The sequence below is a fragment of the Microchirus variegatus genome (genome assembly GCF_963457635.1).
Source record: "Microchirus variegatus genome assembly, chromosome: 3".
Lineage (NCBI taxonomy): Eukaryota > Metazoa > Chordata > Actinopteri > Pleuronectiformes > Soleidae > Microchirus > Microchirus variegatus.
Window position 1 is genome coordinate 4,901,881 of NC_139804.1, and position 14,970 is coordinate 4,916,850.

General features: G+C 43.6%; 1 protein-coding gene across 3 annotated transcripts; it reads right to left on the minus strand.

Annotated features, from left to right (window-relative positions):
- Positions 1-318: 318 nt before the first annotated feature.
- prdm10 (PR domain containing 10) lies at positions 319-13,197 on the minus strand. Of its 3 annotated transcripts, none has more exons than XM_083886778.1 (21): positions 13,103-13,197; positions 11,700-11,861; positions 11,376-11,435; positions 11,183-11,287; positions 10,222-10,390; positions 9,879-10,120; positions 8,799-9,072; positions 8,200-8,317; positions 7,954-8,071; positions 6,574-6,864; positions 5,884-6,228; positions 4,624-4,779; positions 4,349-4,528; positions 4,136-4,246; positions 3,210-3,410; positions 2,981-3,124; positions 2,726-2,896; positions 2,562-2,645; positions 2,206-2,389; positions 2,006-2,103; positions 319-995 (listed from the first exon to the last, which is right to left on the minus strand). In XM_083886778.1, exons 1-21 carry the CDS (start codon positions 13,172-13,174, stop codon positions 804-806), a joined length of 3,477 nt encoding a protein of 1,158 aa, XP_083742904.1. In that variant the 5' UTR covers positions 13,175-13,197; the 3' UTR covers positions 319-803. The 3 variants fall into 3 exon arrangements, with proteins under 3 accessions (XP_083742904.1, XP_083742903.1, XP_083742902.1); XM_083886777.1 differs by having other exon boundaries at positions 2,212-2,389; positions 2,508-2,645; XM_083886776.1 differs by having other exon boundaries at positions 2,508-2,645.
- Positions 13,198-14,970: the final 1,773 nt, after the last annotated feature.

A 14,970-nucleotide genomic window follows, 5' to 3' on the forward strand; every position in this document is an offset into this window, starting at 1 on the left:
ATACATACTTCCTACGGTTACTGCACTAGTATTGTGCAGCAAAAATAGATGCATGTTTAACTACTAATATGAGAGGAAGCCATCTTGGTTTTCAAATTTAGATGTTAGTGGGGTTTTTTTCTTCAATTTTCCGAGTCGAAAATTCAATTTGAATGGCCGTTCCAGTTGAAACTTCCTGCTGGGACTTGTTTTCATGACTGTGTGACATCACTGTTACTGCAACAAAAAGAGTGTTTCTATACAAACTTGTATAAAAGTCTCAGAAGAACAGAAATGGTTGTTTGGTTTTTCTAGATTTTACTCTGAAAACACTGGGTTTGGTTCATCTTCTGACAACAATGAAGAGACGACAAAGAAGTCACCTTAACACTGGGCAAAAAAATGACAATAACGTGATGAAAGGATTGTTTCATACAGTTTTCTTCAACGTCGCTCTTCTCTCCAGAATTCATTTTTACAAATAGTTTCTCTTCAAGAAATGTCCGCAACTTTACAAATGTGTAAAATGTGTGTAAGAGGTGATCAACACGACGTCCAACATCTACCTCTTAAAAATATTGACCTTTTGAAAGCAGCACATGAACCCTGTATTTCATATAATATTGTTCTGCAGCTCCAGTGAATATAGAACAGAGAAACTAATGTCAACATATCTCCACTTCTAATAACTTACAGACACATAAAACTGTGCTTGTCATCGTCTCATCTCGTTTTCCTGCATATTTGTTCGTGTCGTGTGTACAAGCGTACAAGCTTCTGAGGTTTGTGGGGTTTTTTGTTTTTCTTTACATGCAGGATCAGTCTCAAGGTTTAGTGATGTGAACTTCATTAGCGCCGCTCCCGTTGGTGGTGGTGGTGATGATGTACTGCGTGGTGCCTTGCTGTTGAGCGCTCGCCTGCTGCTCCAGATGCTCTGCGTGGCCCTGAGTCGTGCTCTGAGGAACGCTCTGTTTGGGCTCCAGCTCGGCCTGACCCTCGGAGATGACGTAGTGTGTCTGCGAGACGGGGACATAGAGGCATTTTCACATGAATTTCTGTCCACTTTTTATTGTTGTTTTGTCTATAATATATAATATATGTATAGTATGGCGCTTTCCCACTACAATGTACCACTTCATCGCACTAAAATAATCCATATCTACACGACCGTTCAATAGTTTGGGGTCTCCTATACAATTTTTGTTGTGTTTCCCATTAAAAGTCACACTTTTATTCATCAAAAGAGTTGCAAAATGAATAGAAAATATAGTCAAGACATTGACAAGATTATAAATAATGATTTTTATTTAAAATAATAATTTTGCCCTTTTGTCAAAGCTGTGGTAACATCATTGCACAAGGGTTTTCTAATCATCCAATTGTCTTCTAACGCGATTAGCAAACACAATGTACCATTAGCACACTGGAAATGGGCCTCTATACACCTCTATATATGTAGATATTCCATTAAAAACCAGACGTTTGCAGCTAGAATAGTCGTTTACCACATTAACAATGTGTAGAGTGTATTAAACCATAAACCCAGCTTAGGTAGCTTAGCTTAGTTTAAGCTTAATGCGGTGTTAATGGCATGAACGTTAACGCACGATGCATTTCCATGACGGAAAAAAAACACGTGTGACGTCATGTTTACGTGCCGCGACACCGGAGTCCAGGCACCATTTACCAGTTAGCTCCGTTAGCTTCTTTAGCGCCGGTTAGCCTGCCTACAGTGGAACCGGAGAGGTCCGTTTTATTAAACGAAAAGAGCAGCGCTACAAATAACCGGCGTACCCGTGTACTGAGTATGTGTGCCTCTGTTTTTAAAGTTTAGCGTTACTTTAGAGACTCATTTTAACAAATCGGGAGTCACGTAAACATGACGTCACGCGCGCCTTTTTTCGGTCAGTCGCCGTGGAAACGTGTCATGCATTAATGTGCGTTAACGTTGATGTTTTCCTCTTCGCTAAACGGGTATAAACTTTTAAGTGATATTTCCATTCAGATTTCGATTACGAACACTCACCGTTTTCACCTGGTTGCTGTTGACTCCAGACACAGGCGCGCTCGCCTCAGCGATCACATACTGAGTGTGCGGCAGAGTCATCATCTGGATCTCAGAGGCTGGGGGCGATAAGAAGGGAAAACACGTTAAAACCTCGAATGTAACCAAACCGTACGAAGCATTCCACAGATACTGCATACAGTGCAACGTTTAAGACTCACGGTAACCTCGATAATTCCAGTTTCCTGGTATGTACGCGTGCTGAACGGCCCCCTGCTGCTGCTGCTGCTGGGCGCTGCTGCCCTGCAGTGTGTGACTCTGAGCTAAGGTGACGGGGGTCAACTGGGTGGGGCTCAGCTCCTGACTCGTCTGCTGCGAGGTGGGGCTTAGTGGTTGACCCGTGACCTGGAAGATTGAGAACAGATTGGTTGTCCATTTATTCTGTGGACTGGATTTTTCATCAATCATATAGAAACAAGAGGTACACAGATTTATTTATTTATTTAGAGAAACGAGGCCCGACCTGAGCGGCATCGTGTCCGCTGCCTGACGGCTCGGTGACCTGGATGTGCTGTACCTGGATGGAGTGCTGACTGTAGCCGTGGGGGTCGTGGAGCTGATTCACATCCACGGTCGGGTGTTGTGAGTGAGGGGAAGAAGCCTGTGAGACAAAGATTGTTGGATGAACGTTTTCCTGCACCTTTCTGGATACTCGAATACCAACTAGAATCTGGATCTTACCGGGGCCACTTGCACCACCTGCAGCTGAATGTGCTGCGGCTGAGAGAGGCCGCCTCCTGCCTGAGAGACGGGGATGTACTGAATCCTCTGGTAGTCTCCCTGTGCCGTGCGATAGTCTGTGGTCAGAGTTTGAGAAAGCTCCGTCATGGCCTGGGTCAGCAGGTCTGTGGTCTGTGGATGACATGAATCAGTCAGTATTAAGTATTAATATTCATTTATGTAAAACTTGTGTACGCTTTTATAAGTTTTCCTCACCACTACAGCCTCGGCCGTGGTGCCATCTGCACTGATGACTGCAGGAGTGCTGCTGATGACAGCTGTGGTCAGAGGAGCCTGGATGCTGCCGGCGTGCTGAGCAAACTCTGGATGCTTTTTCCTGATGTGCTGAACCATCTTGGTCTGAAAAACACACAGAGAAAGTCATGATTTCTGTATTTAAATGGTTAAACAGATTCCTATCTTGATTAAAAAACTAATAACTTACTTTGCTGCTGTACTGTTTGGCGCAGTGGGGGCAGCAGACGGGTGCAGTGGCGATGGTGCCAGTGAGCTGTGTGTGAGTGCTCAGCATGGGGTCAGGTTCACCAGGAACAGCCGGTCGCAGCTTACGGATGCTGGGAGGTAGTTCTGCCCCCGGGTGGTTCTTCAGTATGTGGGCTTTCCTCTTACTGGCGCTCTTATAGACCTGCAAAGACGTCATAAAATCATCATGTACTGAGATAAGATAAGATACGATAGAATTGTATTAATCAAAAAAGGAAATTCTTGTTTCAGGTTGCTCCAAAATTGCCAAAATTACAATAATAATAACAAGTACAAAAATATCAATATAAGATAAGATCATAAAAGGAACTTCAAAAGTGACAAACATGTTAGCTTTAATGAACATGTTATCTTCAATAAACATGTTAGCTTTAACAGTAATGTTAGCTTTAACAATCATGTTAGCTTTAAATAGACATGTTAGCTTTAAAATAAATATGTTAACTTTAAATAAAAAATGTTAGCTTTAATAAACGTGTTAGCTTGAATAAACATGTTACCTTTAAAATAAACATGTTAGCTTTAAATTAACATGTTAACTTTAATGAACATGTTAGCTTTAATAAACATGTTAGCTTTAAATAAACATGTTAACTTTAATAAACATGTTAGCTTTAATAAACATGTTAGCTTTAATTAAACATGTTAACTTTAATGAACATGTTAGCTTTAATTAAATATGTTAGCTTTAATAAACATGTTAGCTTTAATAAACATGTTAGCTTTAATAAACATGTTAGCTTTAATAAACATGTTAGCTTTAAATGAATATGTTAACTTTAATAAACATGTTAGCTTTATTAAACATATTAGCTTACTAAGCGCTGCTCTCTTCTGATGCGACTCGACAGAAGGGGAAAAACAAACCTTGTCACAATACTGGCAGAAGTAATCCCGGTTGGGCTTGATAATTGGCAACGTTAGCTCAGGCACGTCATCGATCCGCATCTCAGGATGACGCTTGGACAAATGATTCACCTGCAACCAGGAAAACGGACAGGAAACATGCACTTGTTTGAAAAACGTAACTAAAAAATAATAAATAAATAAATAAAGAGATTTGTGCAAAGTGTTGCTCACCAGCATGCCTCTGCGTCTGAATCCCATCATGCACACTCTGCATTTGAACATGAAGCTCTCAAAGTCCATGTTGGGCACCTTCATTTTCAGGGTTTTGGAGCGGTTGATCCGGTCCGCCTTCTTGGCCTCTCGGTCGGGATTGTGCATGCGCTGCATGTGCTCCCGTAGCTTATCTTTCCTCTTCACGTCGCAGGGAAAGTAACCGTCAGATTAAAAAACCTCACAGATAAACACACGGCTGACATCACCACTGTGTTCTCCCCGGTTCATCTCACCTTGAACTGTTTGCCACACGTCGAGCACAGGAAGTCTTTGCGGTCCGAGTGGCGCAACATGTGCAGACGCAGCTTGTCCGGCCGGCAAAAGGCCTTCTCACAGCTAGAACACTGGAAGACCTTCTCCGCATGGAAACAGCGTATATGTTTCTTAACCTAAGATGGAGAAAATGTTGTTATTTGAAAATACTATTTGAAATCTGACCGCTACTTCTATGTCTTAGAACAGCCTCCTGCACTAAAAGTGCACTAAAATGATGCCTGGATGTATCATAAACGGTAAAAACTGTAAAAATTCAGATGGTCAGAAAACGTAAAGTGGGTCTTTTATGCGTCCATGACAGTTTGAGTATAAAAAAGAAAAAGAAAAACAAAGGGTAGGACTAGAAAAGTTAAATCAATACTTCAGCAAATGCTGTGAAGGTATTCTTGAGATATAAACATCACCCAAGGTGCAGTTCAAAATCAAGCCAGTGGGTGGCACCAGAGGTCAACTTTGTGCTACATGATGCAGCACAAAGTTCAATAAAGTTTGATAAAGCTGTAGCTATTGCAGTAAATTCTTCAGATGAGGATTAGGGATAGATTAGGGTTAGGGGAAAAAATTACGAGTTCTGAGTTTGAAGTCAGAATTCTGGGTTTTAAAGTCATACATTCTCATGATAAAGTCAGAATTCTGAGTTTAAATTCAGAAACTCTGAGAATGAAATCAGAATTCTGGGTTTTAGTCAGAAATTCAGAGAACAGTCAGAATTCTGGGTTTTAAAGTCAAAAATTCTGAGAATAAAGTCAAAATTCTGAGTTTAAAGTCAGAAATTCTGAGAATAAAGTCAGAATTCTGGTTTTTAAAGTCAAAAATTCTGAGAATAGTCAGAATTCTGGGTTTTAAAGTAAAAAAATTCTGAGAATAAAGTCAGCATTCTTGGTTTTAAAGTCAGAAATTCTGAGAATAGTCAGAATTCTGAGAATAAAGTCAGAATTCTGGGTTTTAAAGTCAAAAATTCTGAGAATAAAGTCAGAATTCTGAGATTTAAGTGGGAATAAAGTCAGATATTCTGAGAATAAAGTCAGAATTCTGGGTTTAAAGTGAGAATAAAATCAGAATTCTGGGTTTTAAGGGCTGAAATTCAGGGAATAAAGTCAGAATTTGGAGTTTAAAGTCAGAACTCAAATGTGTTTTTCCTGTATGGCCATACTCCTCTTCCGTAAAGTTCTGTGTGGTAGAAGTTGATTATTTCTAAAACGATGCCGGAGACAAACCTGGATGAAGTCTGTGAACGTCTTCTTGCAGGAGGGACAGGAAAAGCAGCCGTCCACCGCGTGCACCCCTATGTGGTCTTTGAGCGTGTCCAGCTTTTCAAAGGACTCCGGGCACAAGAGGCAGGAGTAGGTGCGGTTCTCCGTGTGCACCAGCAGGTGGTCCTCCAGGGCCGAGTCGCTGACGAAGCTCTTGCTGCAAATGTGGCAGGAAAATGCGTAGGCGTCCCGGCCGTGGACGCGCAGATGCTGGTCCAGCTTGTCTTTGTCGCGGAAGGCTTTTCCACACTGGGTGCATTTGAAAGGACGAAAGCTCTTCCTGATGAAAAGGTGCTGCAGTGCTGCATTCTGAAAACAGAGGAATTCATCATTAAAAAAAAAAAACGTGTATTTTTTTAACATTGATCTGCCGAGACAGGAGCAGACTGAACGGATGCAATGGAGTGTGCAGGAGGAGGAGGGAGAATATCCTGGAATGTTACATGAACACTGACACCATGGAAAATCCTCACTAAAGGAACCTCTCTGCCATCTCCAGGATCCCACCTACCTGCACATCCATCTGTGAAGAAGGAACGCATTGAGAAAGAGAGACACACGGTTGTGAAGCAAATCAGAGCCTCTACGGCACTAAATAACAAACGATAACACCGGGTCTCCCTCCCTCCCTCCCTCCTCCCCCCGCCGTCTCACCCGTATCCTCTTGGCACGGCGCATGTCCTGAGACGTGAGGTGGTTGTCACTTTGGCTGCTCTGTCCCGGGTCCTCCTTCACTGGTACGGGGAGTGGGTTGGCGGGTGGAGTGACCGACTCTGAGACCGGTTCCCCTGTGGGAGTCATGAGCTGGCCGCCGCCGCCGCCGCCCTCCTCCTCCTCCTCAGTCCCAGCCTCGGCCTCCAGCTCCATCTCCACCACCTTCAGGCCGTTGTGAGTGACCTCCACCTGCTCCTCCAGCGGCTGCTTCTCAGTCAGCTCCAACATCTCCTAATGGGCACGTTTGGAATGAATAAAAGCACCTTGTTAATAAGTTTTTCAACAACAGTAGATCTGTTTCCAAGTGCAGCTAACTTTTAAAGTAGACATATTATACTCTATTTCTCCAAGCTAACCTAGTTCCCTGGTGTCCTAATGCTCTGTGACATGCTTTGGTCAAAATACCTTAAGGATGAAGCACCACAGCAGTTCAATCACTCTGAACAAAACAGCCCTGTTCAGAACACTCGCTTTTGAGTGCCTGTCTCTTTAAATATGCAAATGAGACACAGGAAACTACGTCAGCGTCGCTGAGGCTCCGGCAGCTAACAGCAGTTAGCATTTGGAAATGCCGACTCGAGCCGGCACATTGCCGTCATGTTTACGTGACTCCCGATTGTTGAAACGAGTCTCTAAAATAATGCTAAACTTTAAAAACAGAGGCACACATACGCAGTACACAGGTACACTGGTTATTTGTAGCGCTGCTCTTTTCGTTCAATAAACAGACCGCTCCAGTTCGACTGTAGCCGCGCTAAAGGAGCCAACTGACAAACGGTGCCTGGACTCCGGTGCCGCGACACGTAAACATGATGTCACACGTGTCTTTTTCCGGTCAGTCGTCATGGAAACGTGTCATGCGTTAACATTGACGCCGTGAACACTGCTAACCGCCGTTAACGCGCTAACGTGCCCAGCACTAATATAAAATGTATCCACTCTGACACGTAAATCCTCTGAGGCTGGAAGTTTGTGTAGAACTCTGTGCTGCACTGTGCAGCCAAGAATAGAACACTTCGCCGATTTCCGCTCTCCCGGATACTATCGCCCTCGCCTGCACTTTTTAGGGACAAAGCGGACAATTCCAGGAATGTCTCATTGTGATGTAGCAATGAGTGCGGAAGTCAACATCGCGTATTTTATCTCCTGTCCTGACTCAGGAGGACCACAAAAACATATTTTTTCACACTTTGCCTACTCATAGGGCCTCCAGAGTCCCAAATATAAGTATTCCAATGATTAAAAAGTTGATTTAGCATAATATGTACCCTTTAAAAACCAAAAGTGTGTTGTTATTTGCTTTGATTAAAGTCCTCTTACTGTCTTTTCCACGACTGAGTCCACTGGTGCATCCAGACGTATGAGTTTGGGCGGCCGGCCTGGTCTTCTTCCCGTGCCAAATCTCTTCCTGCCTCTTCCTCGCCCTCGGCTTCTGGATCTGACACAGTGAAAAGACACACGGCGTCGAGGTCGTATGGATGGTGCACCAGACATAAACGTAAAGACACGAACTGAGACGATGAAGACGTCTTTTTTGTTGTTGTTGTTGTTTTTTTGTTTTTTTACCTGTGGACGGAGTTTAACTTGTCGTCGTGCATGTTGAGATGCTGCTGCAGCTGCTCGGAGCTCACGAAGCGACAGTTGCACTCGTAACAAGGCCAGTTCTTCTCTTGCTCGTGGAGCACTGACGAAACAAAACACAAGTCAGGACCAGGAAGTACCGCCACTAACAAGGGAAAATACGCTACCGTTCATGTCCTTATTTTTTAAGGAAAAGCTCTTTTTTCCAATGAATATAACATTAAATGAATCAGAAATACACTCTATACATTGTTAATGTGGTAAACGACTATTCTAGCTGCAAACGTCTGGTTTTTAATGGAATATGTACATAGGTGTATAGAGGCCCATTTCCAGTGTTCTAATGGTACATTGTCTTTGCTAATAGCGTTATAAGGCTATTGGATGATTAGAACTCTTGTGCAATGATGTTAGCACAGCTGAAAACAGTTTTGCTGGTTCTTTGACGAAAGCACAGTCTGTCTTGACTATATTTTCTATTCATTTTGCAACTCTTTTGATGAATAAAAGTCTGACTTTTAATAGAAAACACTAAATAAACGTCCAAACTTTTGAACGCTAGTGTACCAGCCATCAAGACTCACCTTTCCTCTCCTCGTCCGTAACGCTGTAGATCTTGTGATTGACAAACTCCGCGTACGACGCCGCGTACCACACCCTGAGCTCCTGTTTGGGTTGGATGTTCTTGATGGTGGTGTAAAAGATCTCCGAGCCGTACTGGTAGGCCACCAGGTTCTGCTCCAGGTGGTTCTGAGCGGGCCTCACGAACATCATCCAGTTGCAGCTGTCCTCGTCGGAGAGGTCGAACCACATGTCGCTGGGCTTCTCCGCGTCTTTCTCGGCATCCAGCAGACATAGCTGTGGCCACGAGATTAAGACGGAGGATCAGGATCAAACAATGTGCAACGTGAGAATTTCCTTTTCTTTCATTTTTTTTCAGTTTGGATTTTGATTTAGGATTATATATACACTTTCTATAACTATGTCTATATACATTTCCCATAAGTATGTTTGTACAAGGCTAGAAGTGCTTTAAAATAATAATGCTTTGGTTTTCGTAGCCTTAGAATAAACCTTACACACATACTTGTTTAACGAAGGCTACGATCTTTCACTGATGTTTCTACAGGAGCCTGAATGGACAAAAACAGTCAGAGTGCAGAATTTGAAGCAGAAGCTTTCGATTATTAATCGATTACTAAATTAATCGTCAACTATTTTGATAATCGATTAATTGGTTTGAAGCTTTTTTCATGATTAAAACAAGATTTCTGATTGTTTCGGCTTCTTAAAAGTGAATATTTTCTTCGTTTCCTTGCTCCACATAACAAAGAAATCATTCAAACTGAATGATTTTGGTTTGTGGACAAAAACAAGACATTCGAGAACATTGTCACATTTTATGGACCAAACGATTAATGGATTACGAAAATAATCGTTAGTTGCAGCTCTACTTTCGATGCAAACAAAGACAAATGACATCCATCCTCGTATGTGAAGGCCACTGTCGGAGTCTTCCCTTTGTTACTATGTGTAGTCTCAGCATTAAAAGACATTTACACACTGTGCCTTGAACATTTAATGTGCAGAATGAACAAGGTTTCCAGATCTAGAAAATAGAAAGAGCTCAAAAACAAATCAGAACAAATGAGTTCCGGCTTTACTTTGAGATGAATGTAGTGGTCCTGAAGTTCTCCCTGAGGAACCAGAGGTCCTTCCAGTGGACCAAACTGAGTCCTCTTGGGGATGCGTCTCTTGGAGAAAACCCCGCCCAGGAAGCGATCGATGTAGAGGACCAGGGGCAGACTGGCCCGGGCCTTGGACACCACCGGCCTGTTTGGGATGGGGTGCAGCGCTCCGTGTTTCAGACAGACCGAGGCGTTGGAATCGTTGCATTCCTCGCACCCTGAGGAGGCCACGACCAAAAACAAGAGAGATGTTGTGATCTGTTCAACCCACAACGATTTACGTTTACTTCAAACGCAACAATCCGAGAACGTGACTCACAGAGGTTGTGAGGGTTAAACGACTGAGGCCGATGAGGCTCCCAGTCGTCCATGTCGGAGTCTTCGTCCTCCTCTTCTTCAGAGTCGTCCGTGGTGTCTGTCGCCCCGAGGGGACTGGAAGGAGGCTCTGCCATGTCCGCCATGGAGGTGAGCGAGTTGGACAGCTGCTCCTGTGTTTTTAAAGACAGATACAGTCAAACTCACTCATCTGTTGCACACAAAAAAAGAAAAAATAAATCATGTTTCCAGGATGTTTTTACTTGTTTGGAAATGTAAAATAGTTAAAACTCCCATAGAGTGGTCCTGTTGCACATACATGTTAGTTATGGAGGTCTACTTACATGTATTAACTTGTTTTTATGGTCAAAAACCTCCTAGTTGCTGTAAACGAGCCGATAGAAACCCTTTTTTCTGACGGTGTTCCTCAGCCGCGATATTTCAGACTCAACTCTCACACCCAGAAGACAGAGTGTGTTGTGATTGGCCAGTACCCGGAAGTGACATATTCAGCACACCTGCTCTCAGAAGCGCAGCTCCACCCTCTGGAACGGTGGATGCACTGCTACTCATTATCAAAACATTGTTTTAACAGTGTTTAAAAATAGCTTCTTCACGACTCCCCTTTTATGGCTTTTACCCAGAGTCAGAAGACACTGTCGCTCGTGAAACACCTCCACAACGGACGTTATTCTTCTTCTGCGGTTCAATGTACGCAACCGGATGTGCCCGGACTAGTGCCCGGAGCAGGACGATCTGCTGTTCCGGAAAACCGGAGTGTTTATGTAACCGGACCGGGTTTTTTCAGAGATCTCGCTGAGCCCGAGATTACAATAAAACACATCATTCTCAGCAGTGGCTGAACTGTTTGTTTAGAACCTTCAGGGCTTCTTCAACAAGGTAATGATGCAGATACACACTAAATAAACAATTGGAACTTCCGGTCTAGGTCCGGGGACACTCACCTGGGAAACCGGCTCCAGTATAGCTTGCGGCGCCTCGGCGACATTGCTGAGAACGTGCAGGTTGGCGGCGTTCATGTTCTGTCCGCTGGGCAGCAGAACCGTCACCTACAGGAGAAATCGGGCTGCTTTTAAGGCTTCTCTACAACCGGCATAAGTGGCACGGTGAGCTGCTAATGTCAGAAGATACGCCAACCTGCTGAGTCGTGCCGTCCTGCTGAATGTACGCCACTTGTGGTTGGTCAGCGAATACAGTCTGAAAGGAAAAAATGTCTGTGAGCTGATATTGCAGGGACAAAGGCATGTTATCAATTTTACATAGCGCCAAGAGTCTTTGAAGTAATTAAAACTCCCATAGAGTGGTCCTACCGCACATATATGTGAGTTATGGAGGTCTAATTACGTACGTTAACTTGTTTTTATGGACAAAAAACAGCGTTAATTGGAGCTTCCTGTCTATGGGAGCTTTAATATAATATCAGCTTTAAAAATATCAACCCCACACATGAGCCCTTCTTACCTGAGTGCCATCTGCAGGGTGAATGTAGACCAGCGTGTGTTCTCCAGACTCCACAGAGGCAAAGGAGTTCCCGTCTGCTGTGTAAACCACCTGCTGCTGGGCCCGGTCCGCCTGGTCTCCACTGTACACTATCTGGGCCACTGTGCTGCCTTCAAAATGCACCTGGAACACAGATACACACAGGCCACACATGTTTTGATTGGGTGTTGTTCTGTGCAAAGGTTTCAGGGACTTTATGGATGATTTTTTTTTTAATTTTCCCTGTAGATCTATTGGGTCTCGGTATGAACATCCACACATTCTAGATGCTGCCAAGTACAGGTTTGACTGCGACCAATCTGTCCTGGATGCATCCTCAGAAACCCCATTCAGAGGTGGGTTGAGGACACGTTTGTCCACATGTCTGAGCTGCACGAATGCATCCTTGCTCAGGACGCATGAGAGAACCTTCTCCTGAGCTAAATTCATCATCAGGGGTTCCAAAAATTGGTTGACATCAAACTCAAGGACTTTTCAAGGTATTCAAGGACTAATTCTCTGGAAGGAAGGACAACTTGGAAGAGCCGCTTCACCCAATGGCGTCCACTTTTATTGATTTGCAACACGCTGTGCATCTGTTACAGGTGGACTCCTCCTCGTTTTGGTTGAGGATAGAACCTAGTGACTTGGACCCATGGTTCAAAATTAATTTCTGATCCGTCTAAACCAGGGGTCTCAAACTGGTGGCCCCCCAATCAATTACATGCGGCCCCCCACTTAATATCATGTTATAATGAAAACATGGCCCACGACCTCACCGTCTTTTAAACAGTGTGTAGCTGAGGCACAGCTGCCAGCGAGGTGATAGAATATAATGTTTGCTAGCAATGTTTTTATAACAGTAACAATACAAATTTGGTCATAATTATCCCATTATTAAATGTATCGTATACAACATTCAATTACAAATATAAAAACGCTTGTTCTGGCCCGAGCCATGAATGGCAGTGGCCGAAACAGCTCCTGGTACGAATTTTAATTAGTTGTCCGTACTTTTATGTAATTTAAAATAAATGTCTGTTTTTGATATGAATACATTAATTTTGAACCATAAATAGTATTATTAAGTATACGTGTGATATCATGATTGTAAACGGTTGTTGTTTTTCCCCCACTTTTTGTTCTCTCGGCCGGCCCCATCTTGACCACATCAGATGCGCGTTTGGCCCCCAGGTCATTTGAGTTTGAGACCCCTGGTCTAAACTGTCTATGTGCACGGTGAGCTATATGTTGCTGAACATGAGTATACTCGTGTAGGGGTTGTGTTTTAAGGACAAATCCTCCAAAGCGCTAACTGTTGTCGGATTAATTGACGTGAATCGTGGCTTATGACTCTAATACAGCAGAATGGATGCGATTCAGACCTGCGTCGTGTTGCCTGAATCACTGTCTGCAGCCTGACTCCACACTGCTGAAGGCTCCTGCTTGGTCTCCATGGCAGCTCGGTGACAGTCAACCCGTCACCAACCACTTCACTTATGAAACAGAAGAGCACACCTGTAAAAGCACACAAACAAAAGGTCTTAGATGATTGTAATATTAGCAACAATGCAAAGAGTATGTCAATACTGGTGTAAAAAATACTTGTATGCATGGCTGGTTGAAGATGATTGTCAGGTACTTTTTGGATTTTCATAAATGAGTATATGTGAAGTGAGTTTCACAATTCAAGAAGCCTCTTGTGTCATATTTTCAGAGTGTGTTGTTGTTTTTAATGCAACTATGATGAACATCAACAGCCATTTCTAAATACTGTTGTACTACAGTTCAACCCCATGCACCAGCCGGAGCACATATTTGGGGTCTGCAGTGTCTGCTTCGTCCTTGCTGGAGGGACGTGCACATCAAAATAAAGCAGCGTGTCAACTTGCACAGAGAGCGGTCACACGGGACTCTCTCGGCGGGGGTACGAAGGAAAAACGCGCTTAGCGTGTGTTCAAGAGGCCGCGAGGAAAATCGTGTCCAAACACAACCGCACATTAGCACAAAAGCCACAGCAAAAGCTGCGATTCGGTAATCTCATTCAGAAATCTAGTTGGTATATTCAATAATAAATCCAGATCCCCCCCCTATTTAACCCTGCAGTTTCTCAGTCCCAACCGGACCATACCACAAAAAGCAGCGTCGTAGAAACCCGGGCATTTACTACGCCGCAATGTTAGCATTACAGCTATACAGTCGCAACATAACAGCGACCACACGGGCAGACGTGACTTGTTAGGCCGTTGTACTTTCATCACAGTGTGCGTTTTTGAACAAAAGTGGATTTCAGACGGTTAGGGCCCAAAATGATTTGGATTGACCCACCCGTCTCCCGCTTCTAGTTGAGCCCAGCCCTTAACAGTTTGCAGTGAACAAGGAAGACCGGGGAATCCATTTTGGGTGGGACTAACAACAACAGCCACATTCGAAGAGACCCGACGAAAAAATAGATTTCATTCCGCCGCAAATGTGCTCCAAACCTGCCCACGTTTTTAATTAATTTAATCGACGAGACGACTGTGCAGTCGAGCTACACAACTAGCCACGAAGCAGTCCCTGTTTTTCTTAGATTTTGTGGAAAACGTCCTGGTTGTTCTTACCTCAGAATGGTAGCTGCAGAGACGGCTGCGTTGCATATATTAACATAATCTGCCTGGCAACAGAGCGACAGCTTGGTCCCTGATTGGTGGCCATTTACTTCGGAGCGTGTGACGTTTTAAAGTGTCGGCACGAAAGAGTTCGTGTACTGATCGGAAGTCGAATATTTGGTACATTTAAACAATCGCTATTGTCGTTTGTGTTTATCTGAGCAGTTCTAGCTAGGTCAGTTACAGCCAATCCAAAAAAGGAAACAATCGGCGTCAACCAATGAAATTATAGTATCTATCCAAAGGCAGTTTTTTCTATTCCTCTAATTTTAAGTATTAATTCTCTTTGTGAGCTGCAAACATTTTCACGTGTTTATATCAAAATGACCGTTGACTGTTGTGGAAGTGAAGCTTTGATGTATAATGAAACGTATTACAAGAACTGGATAGAGCGCCACCCTCTGTCGTGGTGGCCACTCTGGGTACTGCAACGAAAAATACTCATGGGGCCCAAAAAGCAATTTTCCCATTGACCGCAATAGTAAAAGAGACGCCCGTAAAAGTGTCCACAGGACACCTCGAGACATGGACACGGGCTTTTATAGATCTTTATATTCTATATTTTTTACTTCATGAAGTTCCATATTCGAAAAACCTCCCTA